Source organism: Lissotriton helveticus, chromosome 6 (genome assembly GCF_964261635.1).
Source record: "Lissotriton helveticus chromosome 6, aLisHel1.1, whole genome shotgun sequence".
NCBI classification, from domain to species: Eukaryota; Metazoa; Chordata; class Amphibia; order Caudata; family Salamandridae; genus Lissotriton; species Lissotriton helveticus.
In genome coordinates, this window is record NC_136067.1 from 1,785,877,670 (window position 1) to 1,785,903,472 (window position 25,803).

At 43.4% G+C, this 25,803-nt stretch overlaps 1 protein-coding gene across 1 annotated transcript in view; it reads right to left on the reverse strand.

Annotated features, from left to right (window-relative positions):
* CAMKMT (calmodulin-lysine N-methyltransferase) overlaps positions 1-25,803 on the reverse strand; it is a 1,527,883-nt gene that overhangs the window by 337,045 nt on the left and 1,165,035 nt on the right. Inside the window, exons 4-6 of the mRNA XM_078649679.1 lie at positions 8,231-8,291; positions 7,095-7,149; positions 5,968-6,031 (exon numbers count right to left, since the gene is read on the reverse strand). Of these exons, the coding sequence (XP_078505805.1) occupies positions 5,968-6,031; positions 7,095-7,149; positions 8,231-8,291 (180 nt within the window). The remainder of the gene's footprint in view (positions 1-5,967; positions 6,032-7,094; positions 7,150-8,230; positions 8,292-25,803) is intronic.

A 25,803-nucleotide genomic window follows, 5' to 3' on the forward strand; every position in this document is an offset into this window, starting at 1 on the left:
GCAAAGTGCAATCTAGATCAATTATTATGCTACCCTCCTCACCCCCCAGATGGATCTCCTAACACTTGGTATACGAACTGCAGTCAGTATTCTCAACCAGTGCAAATAATCCAGGCGTAAGTGGTTGAGCCTGGACAATGCAAAGTTGAAGCACAGTCCAAAGCACCTCACCACATGTGAGGCGGGTGGCCTCTGGCTAAGCCACTGTCTCACGGACTCCCTCAGGCCATTAGCGCCAGTTCAGGGAAGGGGCCTGGTTAAGATAAACCCAGTAAAGACAAGGTCAAAGAAAAGCCGAGGCACAGGCCTAATTGCCATGTCCAGGTGTGTCATTTGACCTTGCAGGAAATTCAGGGGAGATTTTTTGAATCTCTATCGGCTGAAATGTAGAGGGCACCCTGCCTGATGCATTCGTGTGGCTCCAAGCCTACCTGGCAGATGGATTTCCTGCACTTACCAAATGAAAAAGGGGCTGACCATGCATATACTTAACACAAGCAAAATTTAGAAAGTCCAATTGGTCGCACACTGCTTGTCCTATCAGCGTGTTGCCCCAAGGCATTGTGGTCCATGGAGTAAGCATCAGCGGGTGCGCCTTTGCCAGGGTCTTGAGCAAAAAATAACTGTCGCGTTGGCCATCCCTGGACACGTGTTTCGAGGTTGTTACCTCTCGTCAGCAGGGAATAGGCATATATGTAGGGGTGCTGCGTAGGCTGCCAAAAAATATCCTCAGGTCTGGTACCACTCGTGGCACGCAGGTGCGTAACCCGGGCTCGTCAGCCCCACCAGCTCGAGGGAGCTTGAATACAAAAGAAAGTCCAATTGGTCGCACACTGCTTGTCCTATCAGCGTGTTGCCCCAAAGCATTGTGGTCCATGAAGTAAGCATCAGCGGGTGCGCCTCTGACAGGGTCTTGAGCAAAAAATACCTGTCGCTTTGGCCATCTCTGGACACGTGTTTCGAGGTTGTTACCTCTCGTCAGCAGGGAATAGGCATCTAAGTAGGGGTGCTGCGTAGGCTGCCAAAAAATATCCTCAGGTCCGGTACCACTCGTGGCACGCAGATGCGTAACCCGGGCTCGTCAGCCCCACCAGCTCAAGGGAGCTTGAATACAAAAGAAAGTCAAATTGGTCGCATACTGCTTGTCCTATCAGCGTGTTGCCCCGATGCTTTGGTATTCAAGCAACCTCGAAACACGTGTCCAGGGATGGCCAACGCGACAGTTATTTTTTGCTCAAGACCCTGGCAGAGGAGCACCCGCTGATGCTTACTTCATGGAACACAATGCTTTGGGGCAACACGCTGATAGGACAAGCAGTGTGCGACAATTGGACTTTCTTTTGTATTCAAGCTCCCTCGAGCTGGTGGGGCTGACGAGCCCGGGTTACGCACCTGCGTGCCACGAGTGGTACCAGACTTGAGGATATTTTTTGGCAGCCTACGCAGCACCCCTACATATATGCCTATTCCCTGCTGACGACAGGTAACAACCTCGAAACACGTGTCCAGAGATGGCCAAAGCGACAGGTATTTTTTGCTCAAGACCCTGTCAGAGGCGCACCCGCTGATGCTTACTTCATGGACCACAATGCTTTGGGGCAACACGCTGATAGGACAAGCAGTGTGCGACCAATTGGACTTTCTTTTGTATTCAAGCTCCCTCGAGCTGGTGGGGCTGACGAGCCCGGGTTACGCACCTGCGTGCCACGAGTGGTACCAGACCTGAGGATATTTTTTGGCAGCCTACGCAGCACCCCTACATATATGCCTATTCCCTGCTGACGAGAGGTAACAACCTCGAAACACGTGTCCAGGGATGGCCAACGCGACAGTTATTTTTTGCTCAAGACCCTGGCAAAGGCGCACCCGCTGATGCTTACTTCATGGACCACAATGCTTTGGGGCAACACGCTGCTAGGACAAGCAGTGTGCGACCAATTGGACTTTCTTTTGTATTCAAACTCCCTCGAGCTGGTGGGGCTGACGAGCCCGGGTTACGCACCTGCGTGCCACGAGTGGTACCAGGCCTGAGGATATTTTTTGGCAGCCTACGCAGCACCCCTACATATATGCCTATTCCCTGCTGACGAGAGGTAACAACCTCGAAACACGTGTCCAGGGATGGCCAACGCGACAGTTATTTTTTGCTCAAGACCCTGGCAGAGGCGCACCCGCTGATACTTACTTCATGGACCACAATGCTTTGGGGCAACACGCTGATAGGACAAGCAGTGTGCGACCAATTGGACTTTCTTTTGTATTCAAGCTCCCTTGAGCTGGTGGGGCTGACGAGCCCGGGTTACGCACCTGCGTGCCACAAGTGGTACCAGACCTGAGGATATTTTTTGGCAGCCTATGCAGCACCCCTACATATATGCCTATTCCCTGCTGACGAGAGGTAACAACCTCGAAACACGTGTCCAGGGATGGCCAACGGGACAGTTATTTTTTGCTCAAGACCCTGGCAGAGGCGCACCCGCTGATGCTTACTTCATGGACCACAATGCTTTGGGGCAACACGCTGATAGGACAAGCAGTGTGCGACCAATTGGACTTTCTTTTGTATTCAAGCTCCCTCGAGCTGGTGGGGCTGACGAGCCTGGGTTACGCACCTGCGTGCCACGAGTGGTACCAGACCTGAGGATATTTTTTGGCAGCCTACGCAGCACCCCTACATATATGCCTATTCCCTGCTGACGAGAGGTAACAACCTCGAAACACGTGTCCAGGGATGGCCAAAGCGACAGGTATTTTTTGCTCAAGACCCTGTCAGAGGCGCACCCGCTGATGCTTACTTCATGGACCACAATGCTTTGGGGAAACACGCTGATAGGACAAGCAGTGTGCGACCAATTGGACTTTCTTTTGTATTCAAGCTCCTTCGAGCTGGTGGGGCTGACGAGCCCGGGTTACGCACCTGGGTGCCACGAGTGGTACCAGACCTGAGGATATTTTTTGGCAGCCTACGCAGCACCTCTACATATATGCCTATTCCCTGCTGACGAGAGGTAACAACCTCGAAACACGTGTCCAGGGATGGCCAACGCGACCGTTATTTTTTGCTCAAGACCCTGGCAGAGGCGCACCCGCTGATGCTTACTTCATGGACCACAATGCTTTGGGGCAACACGCTGATAGGACAAGCAGTGTGCGACCAATTGGACTTTCTTTTGTATTCAAGCTCCCTCGAGCTGGTGGGGCTGACGAGCCCGGGTTACGCACCTGCATGCCACGAGTGGTACCAGACCTGAGGATATTTTTTGGCAGCCTACGCAGCACCCCTACATATATGCCTATTCCCTGCTGACGAGAGGTAACAACCTTGAAACACGTGTCCAGGGATGGCCAACGTGACAGTTATTTTTTGCTCAAGACCCTGGCAGAGGCGCACCTGCTGATGCTTACTTCATGGACCACAATGCTTTGGGGCAACACGCTGATAGGACAAGCAGTGTGCGACCAATTGGACTTTCACAAGCATAATTTAGAATTGAATCAAAAAAGATTCTGGTGGTGAAATGGAAGCACTCAAAAGTCACGTGTTGCAGAGGCACATTTGTCATATACTAGGAGACATTGGAAGCTGTGTTATGAAAGAGGCGGGATGTCAAATGTGTTACATCCCACTTATATAAGAAAAATTCCATAGATCTGGGGGGTCCCCTTTAAGTTATCCATCAGATAAAAGTATTAGCTCATCCAAATTAGGGTAGGAGAGATTACCGGAGTTGATCCAGCATGGTGGTTTCAGAAAATTGGATTTCATAGTTATTTCAACTATGTGTCATATAATGAGCAATGAGGGTATTTGAGCAGCCTCAAGCAGAATTTGATCTTGTGATAATGCAGTTTACATGTATACCAGTTTATGACATACCATAACTGATTGCCCAACAGAGTAGAAGTATGTCTGACTTTTTTCACCTTCCTCTCACCAATTTAATCTAATATGTTGAATCCAAAGGATATGTCTGAATACATAAGAAGGGGGCCTAGATCTGCATCCCATTTAAAACCAAATGAGTTTCCTATAAGCAGGTGACCTCTCCACAAATTATTTTCTTGATCCCTAAACTATCCCCGTCATCCATCAATCATGCATGGTGTTCCAGAGCCTTAACCCACAACTCTCTTTCTGATGTACTCCTCATGACATCTTCTGATGCCTTATCATTAGATTTGTATTCTGTTTCAGATCTCTCAAACTACTTTTTGGCTTTGGCTTACGAACCCGAAAGCGCTTTCAGCATTTTTGCTACTGGCAAGGTCAAGACCCACGTCAGGGACTCTTTACATTACTTAAATGTCACCTTGATTAGTGGACATTGGAGTCTCCTGGCATGGCTAGGGTGGTTTAGTTCTCTATGTCTCCATCCAACAGTGATCCTGGCACAGCTGGGGAGCTGGGGATAACTGGAACTGCACTAACATATAGAATGATCCTAATGGTGCCCAAACTGGAAATATTTCACTTTATTAGTTGGCTTCAGAACAATGCACAGGCTTACACTTGAATGACACTGTCCCTTTACAGTGGTAGTAGATATTCAATTTTTGCACCTGCACCATTCTCCACTAGAAGACCTGCCTGTGGTCTCCTTGGGGTAGAACTCCCTTTCAGTTTCAGTTATCGGGTTCAGAGTCATCTTTTTAAGTATTTAACACCTGGCAACAAAAACATCTTTTATTTGTATCGATTTCCTTCTTGAGGGACTTTCACTGAGTGTACTAGATGGACTAAACCAATTATTATCCACATATACCTACTTCACTAAATGTGTTGCATTGGTCCTCTAACTTGCATGTTTAACTCATGAAAGGGTTATGTTACATGATCTCAAAGTATGCCTGCCTTCAACATGCCCACCACTTCCCTGATTATACTGCCTGACTCTTCAATGGCTGTAGTGCCTGCACACGTTTGAGCTGCCTCGCGTGGTTCTACCATCCACCATTTACTCGTTTAATCAAACTATAACTAACCTTCTAAAATTATTTTTCAAAATGTTGTGGGTGTAATCTCTAAACAGGAGCACCCATCTTACTGACCAGTCAGCAAGAAGTCGCTAAAGAGCAGTACTCCTAAATAAAATCATATTTCCATTTAATGTTGTGATTTATTGTATGGATTGTGCCATAGTTAGCATTAATTTGCAGGTTCATTGACACGGGTATTTGCACCTTCCTAATACCAACAAACTTTATTTTAAAGCACACTGTCTCTTATTAAACAGTTCCGCATCATCCTGAATTACATTTAATTAATATAACTGAGCAGCCAACTACTTAAATCAGGCCATATTACGATCAGTTTAAATATGATATGTATAAATGTCGCCTTGGAAAAAGTTCATGCAAACATTAATGCAGAAATAAGCAAACATATATTTAGCAGTTTCTCAATTTCAATATACACACGTTGACACTTCATCAGCCTGCAAATTATGTCTAAAGCATAGTTGTTTTCATTATGCATTATACATAATAGAATGCTACAATACCCTTTCCTTTTACTTGCCTAAAGTGATCAATTTTTTTTGAAAGAAAAGCATAATGACAATAATAATATTTAAAATATTCTTCGTAATCCTATAAGAAATAAACTATTTGCAAGTCAAAAATTAGGATATTGGCAAACTATGCCATATTACGTGACACTGCTGGGATTGAAAAATCATATTTTATGAGGAAAGGAACAAGGTTAAATCAGCTACAGGATAAAGTATAACATGGAATCTCTAATCACTGTTTACCACAAAGCAATTATTTGCCTTAGGGCCTGCAGTTTCTACTACCTACCTGCACTTACCTCCTGCAAGTGGTCAGGTACTTCTGGCTATACTCCCTGCCTTACTCCGATCTTCATACCCCACGCTCCTTTTTTTTTCCTGCCAAAACTCATCGCTTCACAATCGAAATAGAAAAAAGCGAGCACAACAAGCTGGTTCGCTATTAGAATAAGGATACTTTTGATGGCCTTTTCATTGCCATCAGTTAACAGAACTTCTTTGACGTCTGCAGAAATAGCAACCTGAAAAAAAAGAGCACAGCAAACAATGAGCAAATATGCTTGTCTGTGTGGAAGTGAAGACGGGAGTGACAAGCCTTCAGTATCATGCCTCCTCACCTATTTCTCTGTAACAATCTTCAATCTTTTTTCATTTTATGTCTGCATTATTTTAATCATTCAATCAAATCAGTCAATACTTTTATCATTCCATTTGAGGGAGCCTCTATCTTGCTATCATTCTGTTCAGTAATTGCATTGTGACAGCGGATGATGGTATTCTGAGAGGCTTTCATTTGCGGGCCTCTGTTTATCTAGCAGAGCCATCATACGAGGCTGTCACTCTGCCTTTCAGCTTGCTTCTGTCTCACTGCCTGATGCCCTTCATATAACTTTGCATTGCAGGCAGATGGCTTTGTGAGGGTAATTTTTTTGTGAGCTTTGACATGCGCCGCACATTGGGCTGTAACCTCGGCACATTGTGCCAGAGCGACAGGTTTGTCAAATGCCAATCAAGGCAACAATATGCTTTTATTTGTGGAGGCATAAAAACTTGTCTAATGCACTGTGCTGCCACATAATATCTCCTGAATACATGACTCAGAACCGGGAGAATGGGGAGCGGCGCTCCTGAATGGCCAATTTAATTCAAAAGAATCTAATTACGGAGAGCTCAGGATCATGTTTGTTGGTGTAATAATGCAGGCAAAACATTAGCAGCTATATCATGGCGCCCCAACTGTGATTCTCCCGGCTACTCCTGTATCTTTGCAAATGGAGAGATAATCTGAAGCAAAAAAAAATGCCTAGGCTTATGGCGATGAAAGACAGTGTACTGTGGCCTGGGATGTCACAACAAGAGATATTGACTAGGCTGAGGAAAATGTTTCTGCTCATTGAGGCAACCTTAAAAAAAAATCAATATGATCCGAAGGCGAGTCTACCCAGAAGGGCCCGCAAGACTCCGCGGCTTGACCGCGGCTGATGCGCTTGGCGGTTCTCTGACCCAGCAGTTGGAGGCAGTGGAGGTTTTTTTTCCTTTTGTTCGGCCTTCTGAATGGGGATGGAAATTAAGAAAAAGACCTACCATGAGGCCAGCCAAGCATGTCATGCCACCCCCTAGCTCACACACAGCAAGGCCCCTGTAAAAGAGAAAGAAAAACGGTAGAACCCACACAAATCAGAAGAAAATGTGCACAGAGACATATATGTTACAGGAACAAATTGACATCTGCAGGAAGGACCCGCTATCAGGAAGTCGCGCAGACGCTACCAGGCTACCTCATGGCGTTTTGCGTTTTGAAAATAATTATTAAAAAAAAGAAAAGTCACAAAGCAGGCGAAGCAGCAGGGGTTCGCTCATTAGTGTTCGCTGCAACATTACCACCACTGAGCTGAAAAATCCGAGAAGGTTCCGCCTCCCCCCGCCCTCCTTGTCAATGGTGCTGTCTTTTAGAGCAAAACTAGCTACAGTAACGCAAGGTAATTGTTAGGAACCAGTAACGCTGATAATCCCATATTCATTATTTCACAAATAAATTATTTTCATATATATATATACATACATATATACATATATATATATTTCTCTCTCTATATATATATATATATTTCTCTCTACATGTGTGTATATATATATATATATATATATATATATATATATATATATATATATATATATATATATATATATATATATATATAAAACTATTCCATACTAAAGAAACAAACATTTCAGAGAATCATAAAAATAATGAAGGATTAGAGACCTCAATCAGCACTCTTCACAGATGACCCACAAAACATTTTAGATAAACAGGCGAGCAAAGTATAACAGGATTACATGACATGGCGCTGTTTGTCAGGCAGTGCCTTGCGGTGCAGTAGGCAGAATTGAGCCTGCACACAGAATGCCTTAATTTTCCTTGACCTTCACAATAAGCAGTGATCAATTCAAGCTTCACTTTTGTCTCCCCCTCAAGAAAAATCAAAGAGAAATAAAACGCTTCGAGTGGAAATCAAAAGTCTTTGACGTATAGCAGAAGAGCTTGCTGTGCAATATTAGTACCCACAGGCAATTCAACACTCTTTGTTGAGAGCAATATGTTTTCACCTTGAACTATTTGTTATTTAATCTGGGGGGCTTTAATCACAGCAATCGTTACCATGCAGAAACAATGCAACTGATGGACTGGTAAGGATCTTTTATGTGCAGTTCTGTACCTGAACATCTGATTGTGCTTGAGGCAGTAGTACGCCAGCACCTCTTCGGAAGGCCAAATACCTGCAATACACAAGAATAGAATAGTTATTTATTTAGAAGTTATTATTGCAAGATTCTTTTTTTTTTTAGGCATTCAATGTATCTTCAAAATGTACACAAAATTATCCTAGGCTGACATAGTACGTCAGGGGCCGCCAAGGGGGTTAGGAAATGTCTTGAACTATAGCATGGGATACATTTTATTAACCCTGTAATGTTTAGACATTGTAGAAAATATGACCTATTGAACGAGAAAACAATGGAGCATAAGCCTAACATTTACATCTGAAAAAGGCCCCTTTTTCTCAAGGATGATATCTTGAAAGTGCAGTTAATGGCAACATAAACACAGGGCCTTTTTAAAACGACACATGACAGAAACCTAAACGGCTTCTGTCATTTTGATCTTTGCACCAACTAAATCCAATTTTTCAACTTTAATAACCTACATACAAATTAATGCATGTTTGAGCAAGTGAATTAACTACATGATAACAAATTCTCCCTATCCTAATATTTCCCTTCCATTTGACCTTTGCACTGATTCCCTACCACTACATCCTCATCTTCACATGCTGCCCACTATATTCATTCCCAACGTGTGCCTTAACCTACACACTCCAAAATATGATGTTTGCTACAGATCCTGAATGTCCTGCCTGTACTCTGATTTGGCTGACAAGCCACCTCACTCCATCATTGGGTTACTTATCTGACATCTACAAGTGCTTGTCTCAAACAGCTGTAATCTAATGATCTAGCGATCGAGATCACAAAAATCATTCAGATTCATCAAACATTTATCCTATAAGTTTACAGGATAAGAGCAGTGACTTTGCTGACCCCTACTATTGGTACCACATTCAATCAAAATTTGGTATTCACTCGAGGGCCATGTTTGGTTCTCCTTTAAGGATAATGAACCAGAATCCAGAGAGCATCCTGAGGAACCGAGCTAATGATCATCATTGTGGACGATTGGCAGAAAACTGTTATCTCTGTGAGATGCTTAGATTAAAGCCAAAAAAGGGTCTGATTGACATTAGCTTTAAGATAAAAAAGCATTAGCTAGGGAATCTAAGCCACATCGCTGCGGGGAGCTTACCTGCCGGACGCCTTCCTGCTCCTGGGGCCCTGACACTGTAGGTCTCGCCGCTGCCGCGTTTCCACTCCTCGCGGCTGGTGGCGGCTGGAGACTACAGCTCCCAGAGGGCAGTGCGACCACTTCCGGCCACTTCCTGCCGCTGCGCGCCCGGAGGCGCTACTTAAACTGGACGCTCCCTCGGTGGAGCGGGGGAATCTAAGCCACATCGCTGCGGGGAGCTTACCTGCCGGACGCCTTCCTGCTCCTGGGGCCCTGACACTGTAGGTCTCGCCGCTGCCGCGTTTCCACTCCTCGCGGCTGGTGGCGGCTGGAGACTACAGCTCCCAGAGGGCAGTGCGACCACTTCCGGCCACTTCCTGCCGCTGCGCGCCCGGAGGCGCTACTTAAACTGGACGCTCCCTCGGTGGAGCGGGGGAATCTAAGCCACATCGCTGCGGGGAGCTTACCTGCCGGACGCCTTCCTGCTCCTGGGGCCCTGACGCTGTAGGTCTCGCCGCTGCCGCGTTTCCACTCCTCGCGGCTGGTGGCGGCTGGAGACTACAGCTCTCAGAGGGCAGTGCGACCACTTCCGGCCACTTCCTGCCGCTGCGCGCCCGGAGGCGCTACTTAAACTGGACGCTCCCTCGGTGGAGCGGGGGAATCTAAGCCACATCGCTGCGGGGAGCTTACCTGCCGGACGCCTTCCTGCTCCTGGGGCCCTGACGCTGTAGGTCTCGCCGCTGCCGCGTATCCACTCCTCGCGGCTGGTGGCGGCTGGAGACTACAGCTCCCAGAGGGCAGTGCGACCACTTCCGGCCACTTCCTGCCGCTGCGCGCCCGGAGGCGCTACTTAAACTGGACGCTCCCTCGGTGGAGAGGGGGAATCTAAGCCACATCGCTGCGGGGAGCTTACCTGCCGGACGCCTTCCTGTTCCTGGGGCCCTGACGCTGTAGGTCTCGCCGCTGCCGCGTTTCCACTCCTCGCGGCTGGTGGCGGCTGGAGACTACAGCTCCCAGAGGGCAGTGCGACCACTTCCGGCCAATTCCGGCCGCTGCGCGCCCGGAGGCGCTACTCAAACTGGACGCTCCCTCGGTGGAGCGGGGGAATCTAAGCCACATCGCTGCGGGGAGCTTACCTGCCGGACGCCTTCCTGCTCCTGGGGCCCTGACGCTGTAGGTCTCGCCGCTGCCGCGTTTCCACTCCTCGCGGCTGGTGGCGGCTGGAGACTACAGCTCCCAGAGGGCAGTGCGACCACTTCCGGCCACTTCCTGCCGCTGCGCGCCCGGAGGCGCTACTTAAACTGGACGCTCCCTCGGTGGAGCGGGGGAATCTAAGCCACATCGCTGCGGGGAGCTTACCTGCCGGACGCCTTCCTGCTCCTGGGGCCCTGACGCTGTAGGTCTCGCCGCTGCCGCGTTTCCACTCCTCGCGGCTGGTGGCGGCTGGAGACTACAGCTCCCAGAGGGCAGTGCGACCACTTCCGGCCACTTCCTGCCGCTGCGCGCCCGGAGTCGCTAATTAAACTGGACGCTCCCTCGGTGGAGCGGGGGAATCTAAGCCACATCGCTGCGGGGAGCTTACCTGCCGGACGCCTTCCTGCTCCTGGGGCCCTGACGCTGTAGGTCTCGCCGCTGCCGCGTTTCCACTCCTTGCGGCTGGTGGCGGCTGGAGACTACAGCTCCCAGAGGGCAGTGCGACCACTTCCGGCCACTTCCTGCCGCTGCGCGCCCGGAGGCGCTACTTAAACTGGACGCTCCCTCGGTGGAGCGGGGGAATCTAAGCCACATCGCTGCGGGGAGCTTACCTGCCGGACGCCTTCCTGCTCCTGGGGCCCTGACGCTGTAGGTCTCGCCGCTGCCGCGTTTCCACTCCTCGCGGCTGGTGGCGGCTGGAGACTACAGCTCCCAGAGGGCAGTGCGACCACTTCCGGCCACTTCCTGCCGCTGCGCGCCCGGAGGCGCTACTTAAACTGGACACTCCCTCCGCATCGCGGGACGCGCGCGGGCGTCGCCGGGCTGAGCCCGGGCAGAGGGCGGGCCGTCTGTGGCCGTCCGGGGACGACCAGGGACGGGACGGGCCACCCCCCTTATTTCTACTTGTGAGTACATCCAAGTGGTATAGAGCGATTTTATTTTCATTTCATTTTACTTATTCATCATTGACTGTCTCCTGAGTCACCACCCAACATGTCCATTCAATCCACTCTACCTGACAACTATCTGTTGAAGGTAGTTAACAGAATCAATACGGACAGGAGGAAATCCTTAGGGAAAAGTACTTTGCAAGACTCCCCATTGGTCGCACCACTGGATCTTAACAATGTGGATACCAGTATACCCAGTGATAACATTACAGTGATTGAGGTGGATAATATAGTAGACCCTATTGAGGCAGCCACCAATGCAACTACTGTGGAAGATGATCTGGGTGACACTTGTGAGGGTACCCCTCAACAACCATTGAGGGCCACAAGATTAATGAGAGCCTGTAGGAAAACGGCTCCCAAAAGGGGAAACCATCACTCTGGCAGAAAACACAAAAAGGACTTAACTCACAAGGATAATACAGAGGAAATAGGGACACTAATCAAAGAAAGCTGTGTCTGGATGGACCCAGATCAATTAGATCTGTTGATAGACACTATTGATAACAAATTTAAAAGGATAATTGAGCCATTGCTTGTAAAAATTGAGGGTTTGTGTGGTGAAGTTCTAAGATTAAGGGACGCGGTTGACCAGCACTCTGTCACCATGGATAAAACCGTGTCAACGATTAAAGAGATAACACCTCCAATCTTAGTATCACCACAGGAAAGGGCCTTACCACAAAACATAAATAGTCCCCCTGCTAATGTTACCACTGGGAAGCAACTCCCCAAAGAACGACCTGTAGCGACACCCACTGTCAATCAGGATAAGGGTAGTCCATCTCAGCAGCAGCAGAAAGCAGGAACATCTAGTGATGGACAGGTTAATTCGAACCAAGTTGTAAGATCAACTTCAACTTCAAAAGGGGAGAAGAATGGTTTAGCACCAGCTGTGACAATCCCTGCAGTTGTTACAGGGGGAACAAATAGGGGTTCAGTAAGAACAAACAAACGCCCAGTAGACCTTCCACCTGAATGCGTACCATTTGTTGTAGTTCTAACTAATGTCCCACCTATCAAACAGGCCCCTTATACACAGGAGTCAGCGGATTCATTAAAAAACAAAGCTGTCTCTTGGTTAAGTCGACACTGTGGTTATCCAGTCGGATACTCTGATCAGATTATCTCTATCAGAAGAGTCAACTGGATAGGGAACACCAGAAAAACCTGTGGGGGTGACTGCGTGATTATTAACTTTAAACATCCGCAACACGTTGCGACGGTTCTACTTAGAGCGGCCTCAATCACGCAGTCAGAGACAGATGTCGTTGCAAGGCCATTGGGATTTTTCTACAACCATTTAAATAGGTTGCACTCAGCAAATAGTTGGGAGGGGCCCCCGAATAACATTAATTCTAACTCTATTGCAAATAGATCAGGGCCAAATACTTTTTGTTTTAGTTCCCAGGATGGCCCATCTGTTATGCCCATGCATATGCATATGCCGAACCCTGTTTATGGTGGAAATAGATTTATAACATATGCGTCTAATTCCCCATCAACATGCAATAGTGTCATGTCACCAGTTAATGGGATGTTTTACCAAGTCCCAACACAGAATAGGTTTCAGTCACTGAGTTTCCTGGATCAAAATGATTGACTTAAGAGTAACTTAGTTCCAGAGATGGATGATACTGGAGAGTCTAAATTGTCCGTAATCGATATGATCAACACTGTGAATATGAATTGTTTGTCTAAAGGGGGTGTAGAGGAGCATTTAGAGTTTATCATAGAGCCTTTTAATGTAAATGATAACGTGTCCGTAATTTTCGATGAAATGTCTAATGTTAGCCAAGAAAGGGCCAAGGCAACATTTTATATTGCTAGCTGGAACATTGCAGGTTTGATGGCTAAAGAAGAAGTGTTGGGTTGGAAAGATTTTATTGGTTTATTTGATATTATTTGTTTACAGGAAACATGGTGTAGAGAATATAAGGGGAGTGATGGCTTTGTTTCCTATGAGCTTCCCGCATTGGCCTCACCTCATGGCAGATCTAGAGGAGGTCTGCTAGTTTTGATTTCAGTGAAGTTACCTGTAGTAGTAAAAAAGTACGTAAAAGTGGGGGCCTATTCTCAAATCCTCGCACAAGACGCAGGTAGAAATATTTTGTTGATTAATTTTTATAATAATATATTCGATGCTACCAGGCACACAGTTATAAATGAATTACACAAAGCAGTATGTAATCTGGTTGAAAATTTTAATGGTGTTTTTGAATGTATTTTTGTGGGGGATTTTAATGTTTCAACTTGCCCCCTATCATCCCAGAATCTATGTGGTGTCTATAATCATTCAGGGGATGAAGAAGTTCATTTTCCTCATCATTTGTATGGGGAAACCCTGAATAACTTTTTGATTGATTATGACATGGAAATCATGGAAAATAAAAAGAATGACCAGGAAGAAAGTATCCCAACTTTCAAAGGGAGGGGGGCCAATACGGTAATCGATTTTATATGCATGTCGACCAACCTAATTCCCATGTGCTCCGAGGTCAAGGTGGTTGATATAATGTTGAGCGATCATAACTGTCTAACCACTGAAGTTAAAATTTGGAAACCTACCACCACTCCTAACGTGGGTTCAATTGTAAATATTGAACCACATAGAACTAATGGAGTAAGGTTGAGGTGGAAGGGAGAAAAAGCGAACGAAATATCTAATTCTATCATCTCTAGTTGTTTGATGGAAATTTCGGCTATTCTCGAACAGGGGGAGACAGTTGCTGCCAGTATTGACCATTTTGATAGAATTAATCTAATTATTAGCAAGAAGTTTACTAAAGGTGTTGGGCACTCGGATAGACAAAATAGGGGCTGGTTTGACCACGCATGTTCCAATGCCCGGAGAGATCTTAAAATAGCGTTAGCAGCCAAACCTAGAGATAAGGATTTAGTGATCCAATTAAGGCAGGATTTTAAGTTGGTCCTTAAGCGCAGAAAGGTTGAGCTACAGCAGGAAGCTTGGGACAATTTAAGCCAAGCAGCAGAACAGAGGTACTGTAACCTGTTCTGGTCTACGGTAAATAGTCCATTCCTCATGGACGAGGTGGCCCCAGTGCTCACCTCTAATGTGAGCATGGAGTCATGGATCGTACATTTTTCAACTATATTTGATTCTGACAACAGTTTAGCCTCACAAAGTAAAGGATGGCCTATAGTTGCGCTAAATATTACAGTAGAGGAAGTTATGGTCAGCATAAGAGCTAGTAAGGGAGGGAAGGCCCAAGGACCCGATGGGGTACCTATAGATGTTTATAAGACCGCCCCGGAGATCTGGGGCCCCCTACTAGCTAAGATCTTTAATGCAGCTGTCTGCTCAAAAATACCATCTACTTGGGCAGAATCAATTATAATCCCCATAAGAAGGGAGATCGGAGTGAAGCAAAAAACTACCGACCAATATCCCTACTGGACTCATCAGTAAAAGTTATGAGTCGTGTTCTATTAGTCAGATTAGAGGAATGGGCAGAGACGAATGAGATTTTAACCAATAGTCAGTTTGGGTTCAGAAAAGGACGTGGTACTATTGAGCAGTGCTTAAATTTGGAACTTTTGGTCGGGAAATACACACAGGCAAAAAAAGGGTCATTGTATTTATGCTTTGCCGACTTAAGCAGTGCTTTCGATATGGTAGATCACACCTTACTGTGGGCTAAATTGCTCGATATGGGTGCCCCGGGCTGTATAGTTTATTTTTTAGCTCGCCTGTATGAAAAACTCAGTACTAGTGTCCGGTATGGGGCGAATGGGGAATGCACAAGCAAGTTTAGGATCGGGAGGGGAATCAGGCAGGGGTGTGTTTTAGCATCCCTACTTTTTACCCTCTTCATTAATGAAGTGGACTCGGCCCTGCAAACAGTTACGGCAGACGCCCCTAGAGTTAACAACCTCAACATCCCTGTGTTACTCTATGCGGACGACGCTGTGCTACCGTCCAGGACTCCCCTGGGTCTCCAACGGTTGATGGACAAGTTTGTTCAGTTCATCAATAACAGAAAACTGGTGATAAATAGGTCAAAAACCTATGTGATGGAATGTTCAGGCCAAGCTAAGATAAAAACGAAGGTTAACTCTCGTTATTTTATTGAGGGTGAACAGGTTTCAAAAGTAGACAATTTCTGCTATTTGGGGATTAATTTTGCAAAAAATGGTACCTGGAATACTGAACACAAAGTGGTTAAAACAAAGATGATTAGAAGTGCAAATGGGGTTTTTGTATTCGCTAAGAAACTGGGAAATAGAGGCATAGTTGACATGCTAAAAATTTACCAATCAAAATGTCTATCTGCGGCCCTTTACGGGGCGGGAATTTGGGGGGTGACTTCTGCCGGGTGCCTACAGGTAGAGGAGAACAATTTTTTAAAAAGGCTCCTGTGTCTACCCAAATCTACTTCCAATATCCTGGTTCATAAAGAAACGGGGTCCCACTTTCTGAACGATTTAAACATGCTAAGACCCTTATTACTGTGGCGATCTGTTTGGTTGAATGAAGGCACCTCTCTGAACAGAGCTATCATTGAGGATTGTCTCACTTTGGACCAGCACCAGAAGATCCCCTGGATTAAATATATTATTGACAATTTTCAAAAGGTTTTTGGATACAATGTGATCAATGATCGGCATTGTGCATCTGATAATTCCAAATCAAATATGAAAATCATGTTTTTGAATTTCTGTACAGAGAGGCGTGTTCTGGAAGAATCTAATCTCTCTACCTGTAAGTTGTACAATGGCTTGAATGAGTTTATTGGATTCCATCCTTATTTGACACAGGTGACCAGAGCTTCACATCAGTATGTACTTACTAGAATGAGGATGGGAATTGTACATCATCTGGTTGCATGTCCAAATATAAAATTACGTCCTTTGGGACCCTGTGCCTGTGATAACAAGTCAGAACAGAGCACTACGCACTTTCTTTTTTCATGCCATTTGTATAGTGAATTGCGGAAATTCTATTTAAAGGCCATCCTAAAAAGATTTGGAGTAAGAACAATTATACAATCTATGAAATTGCTTTTTAATATGCATCACCCGGACATTTGCTTTTTTACGGCCACTTTCCTACTCAAGGCAATTGGTGTTAGGAAAAGTATGTGTTTTATTAATGAATTTTAATTTATTTATTCCACTCCGCACTGGATAATTATAGTATCATGTATATATGTGTTTTTCTTTGTTTTTCTTTTTTAATGAAATGTTTGTTTTCATAACTGTATGTGCTTTTATGGACATGTATTTTATTGTTCCGAATAAAGCTTTATGAAATGAAATGCATTAGCTTAAAACTGCGTATCAGGAACTTTGGTAAGTGCGTCATGTAAAATAGCAGATTGAATTCTTAAGCACTATTCGATATTTTTTCATGAATTCCTTACCACAATTAACTTTAGATCTTGATATATTCTCAATCACTAAAGGCCAGATGAGGATAATCAGCATTTACCGATTCTAAAATACAGAATTATACCGATTCAGTATTTTAGAATCGGTAAATTCTATGTTGGTATCCAATCGGTAAATTTTACCAAATCTGTCAAATTCAGTACATACCGAATCGGTATTTACCGATTCGGTATTCCCCATTCATTCCTATGGCCTTAAGGCCCATAGGAATGAATGGGAATTACCCAAAAGGGGGGAAACATTGAAGGGTGGTAGGGTGTCACTTTGACACCCTGTTGCACCCCTGAATTGTGTATGGGTGCACATGTGGCACACATACATGCCCTACGTGCATGTATGTCTGCCGCATGGCACTGTTATTATTTGCATAAGTTTGCATTTTTTAGGGTTTTCGAAATTTACCACCAACTTGTAGTTGGTGGTAAATAACAAATCCTAAAATGGGAAAATCACTCATTTGAGTGCTCCCTACATACATAATTTACCGAATCGGTATTTAAGAATTCGGTAATTTACCGATTCCTTAAATTACCGATTCGGTAAATTACCGAATCCTTAATTTAGGCCCCAACATATGAAAAGCCTAATTCCGGTCGGTAACAGCCGAATTTCGGTAATTACGACCGTTACCGACCGGAATTAAGCTTCCTACATCTGGCCCTAAGTAACTTGACATCTAGTTCTTAGTCAATCATTTTACTACTTAAACGTCAATCCAGGAGGACTCCCATTTTGTACATAAATTGAGACAAATGACACATGGTTTATGGCCTGCCATCCTTAAAAAACTTTTTTTATACCTCATACATTTGTTCCCTTGAACAGATTAAATCTCTGAATATTTTTAGGGGTATATACTTGAAAATGGACCAAAACAGCTACAGAAGGCCTATAATCTGCCCAGTGCTTCTTAAATGATTTTAAGAAATATTATGGTTTACCATAATTGACCAATGACTCTCTGCAGTTTTTGGGAAGTAAGGTTCAGTAAGCTTGGATAAAGATTTGTTCCTTATTATATAAAAGATGGCCCAGTCAGACTTCTAGAAATAGTTACAATTTGGACATAGTTTCCAGTTGCATAGCTATTAACAAAATATCTTAGCTGCTATGGAAATCTTGTTCTATTCATTTATATCTCACTATCATCAGTTGATTGCAACTTTAAACATACACAAAGGCAGAAAGTAAAATCTAATCACTTGCTTTATTTGCAATGAAGCCTTATCATAGAAACTTATCATAATTATGAGAACACTGAATATTAGTTCTAAGGGATATGGGTCCTCGTCAAGTTATAATGCCTTAATCCGAAGAAGGGCTCGTTGACGGTGGCCAGCTCAAGCGTGGCTCCTCAGTAGGAGACTCAGCTCAGGCAGAAAGTTCGAGGCTCTCAACGTCGGCGGCGGAAAAACTCCTAGTGGGCAAAATCCTAGATTCAGGCCCAGGGAGGCGTCAGCCAGGGCAGGGTACTGCTCATCATAGGTTTCGGTGGAGTCCTCTTCTTTCGGACTCAGACACTTTTCAGGAAGTCGTGAGCCTATCAGTGGGGAAAACCAGCAAGTTAGATCCGACCGGCAGTTTAATGACAGCAGCTGCGGCTCAATGGCGGTCCAGTGGTAGCCTCTGGTTCATTTGGAGAAAAGTTCAGAAAATGTTTCTTAGTGTCAAACCTTGCAATTTTGAAAGGAGAAGAGTACATTATGAGCTAGCACCAGATTAGGGTCCAAGACCTTTTGGGCACCACCTGGGAGGTTAGGACTTAATCTTCCAGAAGCTACCAGCAGGGTCCAAGGTAAATCCAGTTAGAACTGGTCTGCTGAGCTCAGCAGAGATTTGGGCTTCCTGCAGCTTTTGTGCTCTTTGAGCTTATCAAGAGCCTAGTCAGCTAGCCCTCGGAGTCCTCTCCTCTGTCCTGAGGGGAGAAGTTCCAGCCCTTGAGATCTCTCTCCATAGGTTCAACTGCAGGTGCAGTCGTTCATCTTTCTTTCACAAGTCCTGAGGTGTTCTGAAGAGGGTACAAAGGGTGCAACTTTTATGCCCAGTGACAGCCTGTGGGTGGGGAGGAGGAAACCTCTGGCCACATCCTAACCAATGAGGTAAAGGTTCCCAAGGGTGCCCTTTCCCACTTTTATAGAACGTTCTGTATGGTTCACTGTAACCTACAAATCAACAAGTTATATTGGGATGGCGGCACTCCTAGTTAAACGTTTCAAATAGGTCAGTGTCAATACGATGATAATCGTGTCTTTAGGTGCCAGGGAAAGAGTCCCTCCCGGCCGGTAGGGGCTCAAATTTCAACTCAAGAGTAAGGGGAGTGCAGGAGTCCCCCGCACTGCTTCCTAAGGCACACCTGTAGGAGACGAAGGCTCCTTCAACGAATTGGTTTGGACATCTATTTCAGCTCACCTCACTTTTAAAAAAAAAAATTTTTTTTATTGAAGTTGTATTCAGATTTATGCAGCACAAATCATAAAGTAAAAATATCGCAACAAAGTATAATTACATTCATTTTCAATTTAGCTCAATATCAAAACAATTTACTCAAAATAACACCCCCAAATTTGATCGAATTTTCTAATACACCCAACTCTTTGAGCGTATAACAGTTCGTTTTTCCTAACCCTTTTAATTTTTTCCTGCCATTCCTGCAACGTCGGGACATGTGTTGAAAGCCAGTTCTGCAGTAATAAAGATCTAGCAACGGCCATTATAATGTAAATCAATTTTGCCAAGTAGCTTGAAAATGTACATTCAGGATCATATCCGAACAATAACATTGTTGCATTGCATGGAACTGATAACATACAATACGTTTTTAAAAAAACAATGATTTCTTCCCAAAAATGCTTAATTTTAGGACAAAACGCCATAATATGTGACCAATTAGCTTGCTCGCATTTACAATGTCTAAAACAAATAGCAGACGCATTGTTATACATTTTAACAATTATTACTGGTGTACGATATGATAGCCATTTGCTAAAATACAGCATCCGACGCCAATTGGCACCACGCAATACACAGAAATTAAACTGATTAACAGTTTTCCATATTTCCGATGACAATATTAAATTTTCCTGAGTGTACCATTTACGGATAGCTTTAGAAGTCAGCTCTACCTCCCGACTTTGTATCAGACACTGTTTCCATGCTCCAGGTTTCTTCTCCGAGTTATTAACAAAAAGATCTAATACAAGAGTAGAAGTATAATTAGAAATGGTGCCGGGATCTAATTGCACCGACATAGGATAAATTAGATTGATATAGGAACCAATTAGCAAAAAATTGCCAAAAATTCGGCCTGACATCTCGTTGACAGTGAGCCAAGTCCCGCTGACCAAAAAATCAGCTAATGTTTTAAATCCTACCCGGCCCCAATTTTCTATAACAATGGGATCGATTTTAATCCTTAAAAAAAGAAAACACGCCAATTAAAGGAGTTAATAAATGAAAGGGAGGAAGTGAATATCTCTTGAGCATCGCATCACGTCGTTTAAAAAACCAGTTTAGGGTCTTATACCGCACAAATTTGGGTGATTTCGGCACAGACAAAGGGGATGGAATTTGAATTTCTAAACATCTCAAATCAAAGAAAAAATGTATAAAAAAAAGTTGCTGCATTTATATTTTTAAATCTCTCTAAGTACTGCGCAAAATAAGCATAGTAATAATCTTTCAAATTTGGTAGGGAAGGACCGCCATATTCAGTTTCTGCAGTTAAAGTCCGTATGTCTAATCTGGGTGTTTTTTTTGCCCAGATAAATTTGGAAAACATAGATTCTATTTTTGAAAAAAAAGTACCAGGCTAATAGACTGGAATTGATGCGAATAAAAAATTTAAAAGAGGAAGTATTGACATTTTGATTAAATTGATACGGCCAAGAATAGTTAAAGGCAGGGGGTCCCAACGAGCAAACGTTGATTGAACTTTTTTATTAACGGAACGAAATTGAGTGTATATAAATCCAGAATATTGGAAGAGTACAGAATCCCCAAATATCTTTTCGGTTTTGAGTTAATACAACCTTGTAAATCTTTGTGTAAAACTGGGTCTGCACCCCCACAGACCAAAATTTCAGTCTTTTTTTGTTAATTCGATAACCTCCCAGGGATTCAAACTCTTCAAAAATTTGAAAAATATATGTCTGTGATTCCAAATCAGGTTTAATAAGTAACATAATATCATCTGCATAGAGTTTGCTTTTGGCCATGGAGGTAACTGGTGATGTGATCTGAAAACAATTCCTGATAGCAATAGTTAACGGTTCGATAAAAAAAGCAAAAAGAATGGGTGATAAAGGGCAGCCTTGCCTGGTGCCGCGTTGTACTGCGATTGAGCCTGCTAATGATTTATTAATAATTATATTTGCGCTAGCGCCCACGTACAAATTCTTTATCAGATTGATGATGCGTTGAGAAATGGCAAACTTAGATAGAATAAGGAAAAGGGTGTCCCATACCACCAAATCAAAAGCTTTCTCTGAATCTAAAAGTAAAACCAAGGCCTGTATCCCAAGTGCTTCAAAGTAATCTAATGCCTCAACTAAAAAGTGTGTATTAGTAAATAATTGTCTGCCTGTTATAAAACCGTTTTGATCGGGATGGATCAAATCCGCCGTATAATTATTAAGACAGAGTGAGAGCAGCTTAGTAGTTATTTTATAATCTGAGTTTAATAAAGTAATTGGCCTGTAAGAGTTCGGATCTTTGGATTCTTTCCCTTTTTTCAAGAAACTAATAACTGTACCTTCATGGAAGGATTCCGGGACTTGCCCTCCTTCCAGCATTGAGTTCAATAATAACAAAAATAAATCACTGAAGGAACTAAAAAAAACTTTAAAGAATTCTGAAGGGAAGCCGTCTGCTTTAGAAAAAGGTCTTTGCATATACCGCTGATCTTCGAGAGATAAACTTGGAATTTCATGTCGGTCTAAAAAATCTGATAATTTTTGATGATCGAAAATATGTTTTATAGAGTAAATACTATCATAATGTTTAAGCATAATAGTATTTATTTCAGCCTGGTCAAATGTGTCGATATGAGTAAGAGGGTCTTTTAAGGAATGAATCAGATTTGAAGCCGCCTGCTCTTTTACTTGCCAGGCTTCCCTGAGAAGTTACTCTCTTCGTACACTTTTTGTGATTGTTTCCGAAAGACCATTTCAGTTTGTTCATAGTAATGAGCGCTAAGCGCTTGTTTAGCTTCCCTCAATTGATTTACAACTGCATAATTTGGTTGACGCTGATGGCTTAATGTAAAATCCTGAATTTTTTGAAGCAAAGAGTTCCTTGTACTTTTCACAACGTACCACTCAGCCGCATCTTTACTAATAAGAATGCCCCGTATAAAAGCCTTTAACGAGTCCCAGATAACATGAAGAGGGGCCGTACCTATATTTCGGTCAATGTACTCCGCTATCTCTAACTTTAATGCCGATATCCAATTCATTTCCTGTAAATAAATTTTATTAAACATCCATCTTTTCGAAACCTTAGTAATCTCCGCATAATCAAAATTGATCACCACCATGGCATGGTCTGAAAAGCCATTATGGTAACATTTCTGAGAGCTAAATTTAAGCTGTCTAGAAGCTAGAAAAAAATCTATGCGAGATTAAGATTTAAACCTTCCTGACCAGCAGGTATACTCCATTTTCCGAGGGTTTCTCACACGCCATGGGTCACACAATCCAAATAAAAATATACAATTTAGAATAGTCTTAAGAGATCTAGGCTTAGACTGTCTCTTAAGAGATGATGTGGAGTCTAAATTAGGGTTCATGAGTATATTGAAGTCGCCACCTATAATGATGTCTCCACCTACCAATAACAGAGATTGAAACAGAGCATCATAAATCTGGGGATTATCCTCTATAGGGGCATAGAAGCAAACAAAAGTGATTAAAGAATGATGGTTTTTGAATTTGCATGAAACCCAGCTCACCTCTCGACTCATTATTTTTCTAGTGATGTATTTAATATTGTGGTATGATAGCTCCCCTTCCTGATACGATAACTTTCATTTTCAGATTTGTGAATTGTCCCCTGATGAAGGGCCCCGTCCCGAAATGCATAGGGACATCATCAATACAATTGGATGTTGTTGAAAATTAAATTGCGTGCACCATTCTTCAATACAGTCACTATGATGTAATATGTGACCTACAAAATAAATATATTTCTAAATGGATTACCAATGAATAAGACATTTTCTCATTTCTTGACCTTGATTACTTACATTGGAATTCGTTGAAGGAGCTCACTGTAACCTACCCCACAGTGCTCCTCTCAGTCCAAAAGTAATATGACAGATTCTTTCTTCCATTTTGCAAAGCTGCATGGGCCCACTCAGAATTGTGGTTAGTATAATGTGCACCATTACCCTGTGGTCACTGTAAACCAGTGCTGGGGGTAGTCCTCCTCCCACTGAGATTGGTGCCTAGTTGGCTATCAGGACAATGAAGGGGCAGTCCTAGATGTGGGTTACATCTGCTTGTGACAGAGTACGCACCTTTTGAAGTTTAATTAAGTTTGTGGTCACAGCCAGGGTGGATATCATGTCATGGGGCAAAACATCTCCCCACACCCAAGCCTTTTGTCCACTGTCTGAGAGCAATACAGGTATCATCCCAGGAGAGCCATTAACAGTAAGATGAAACTGAACACTAGCAGAAAGGCGCATCTGGCTTCAGAAAGTGCCATTTTCAAAATCGTAATATAAAATCCGACTTGGCCATTAGATTGGATTTTAAATTACTATTAATTTGAGTCCTCAAATCATTTTTCTTGCTTTTCTAGCTACTCCCAAACCGAAGTTATACATTACAAGGTATTATGCTGTAACCCAGTGCTTTTCTCTGGTTGAGCCAGCATTGTCACAGTGAAAAAAAACTTTGGAAAATGTTCACTGTCAGGACATTTAAAACTAAAGAACACATGTTCTACTTTTTAACTACAAAGTACCCTGTCCTATGAGCATTTAGGACCTATCCTCAGGGTGGTTTCTAAATATTAAAAAGGAAGGTTTAGTCCTGGCAAAAGGTTAATTTTCCCATGCCGAATTTGTAGTTTTAAAACTGTACCCTCAGGCTGTAGAGGCAGACTTGAAGACATGCTTTGCTTTATCATTTTAGTGCTGGCACAATAGGTGCTGCAGCCCACTAGTGACAATCAACTTGCAGGCACTGGGTACCATATAGTAGGGACCAATAGGTAAGTTAAATGTGCCAATTAGAATGTATACCTAACTGAACAACTTTTTAGGGGTCAGTTAAACATACACTGGGGACTGGTTAGTAGTGTGCCAGTGTACAGAGTCCAAAAACCAACGACAGTTCAAAAAAATAATGGGTAAATCATTTAAAAAGAGACATTTTCTTACAGTAATGTTTACATTTTGATATTCAGCTACTTAGGCCTAATGGCCATTTGATCTAAGCTCCACAGCATACTAATTACAGGGAAAGGCCTTAAACTCATTAACTCAAAACATCTAACGCCTCACACATTTTACTGTAAATTATACAGATTCTCATACCCCACTGCCATAAAGATCTACCCCACCACAGCACTTGTCACCTGAGATGCTGTTGTGAGAACAAGTGGATGAGAAGAGGTTTGGCTATGAGAAAGGTTTTTTATTTAGCTTGCAAGCTCCTTATCTCAAAGGGGTGTTGAGCAGAGGAGCCCACAGAGGTTTGCAGTGAAGTCAATACAATCTGAACATTCCACTGTTTTCGCATTACATAAACAATCTATACTTTTTCGTTTTCATAATTTGACAGCAAACAAAGCAGAAGAGAAAATATTTTGATGACTGCATAAAGCAACTTCTCAAGTAACACAGAAACAGCCTATTTACAGCAGCTGAGAGGAGCAAAGCAACAATAAAATAGGAATTTAGTTGTGGAATGATCAATGGTTTTGCAGAGTATATTTGGGGGCAGTAACAGTTTTGAATGAGTGAAATGTATTTACAAAGTACTCTTTCTCTCTCATTTAAGTACCCTTTTATGCACTAGGTGCCGAAGCCATAATGTGCTGAAACAACTCTTGTCAATTTGATTAACAGGTAAGACATTTTATCATGTACATTATAATCTAAACACCATAGAATATGTAGGATTGACCTCCTTAGACACAGCAGAAAACATAATCCTGGCTTTAGAATATTCTCGCTATGCTTATGCACAAAGAAAAAACATGCACGAAAAACATCTGATAACATTTCATCAGGGTTTTCATAGGGTCTAAGCTTTACTAGCAACACGTTCTGGAATTCAAACAAGAAGCTGTTGGTGACATTAACAAAGTGGTTGATACTCAATAACATCTCTTACTAAGAGAGTTAATAAAACTGATTTAATGATAAAAAGGCATTAGACCCGGGAGCCTTAGGTTGGTCTTCCCCCAGACTTTTTAAATTCACCCTCTTATTTTGCTCTTTTAGTTTTTGTTAACTTTGGGGTACTTTGCACTTTACCACTGCTAACCAGTGCTAAAGTGCTTATGTTCACCCACTAAAACATGGTAAAATTGGCTTACACCCGATTGGGATATTTAATTTACTTATTAGACCCCAGCAAAGTGGTATACCATGTCCCCAGGGCATGCAGAATAAAGGCTAGTAGTGGGGCTGCAGCACTCATTGTGCCACACACTTAAGTAGCCCCTTAAAACTTTCGCCAGGCCTGCCATTGCAGCCTGAATCCAGGTTTAAACTGTCAATTCGACTTGGCAAAATAACTCCCTTTCCCAGCCTTAAACTCCCCTTATATTGCTTATACGTCCCCCAAGGTCAGCCCTAGGTAGCACATGGGGCAGGATGCATTGTAATTAACAGGTTGGACATGTACTTTCAAATTTTACACGTCCTAGTAGTGAACAACCC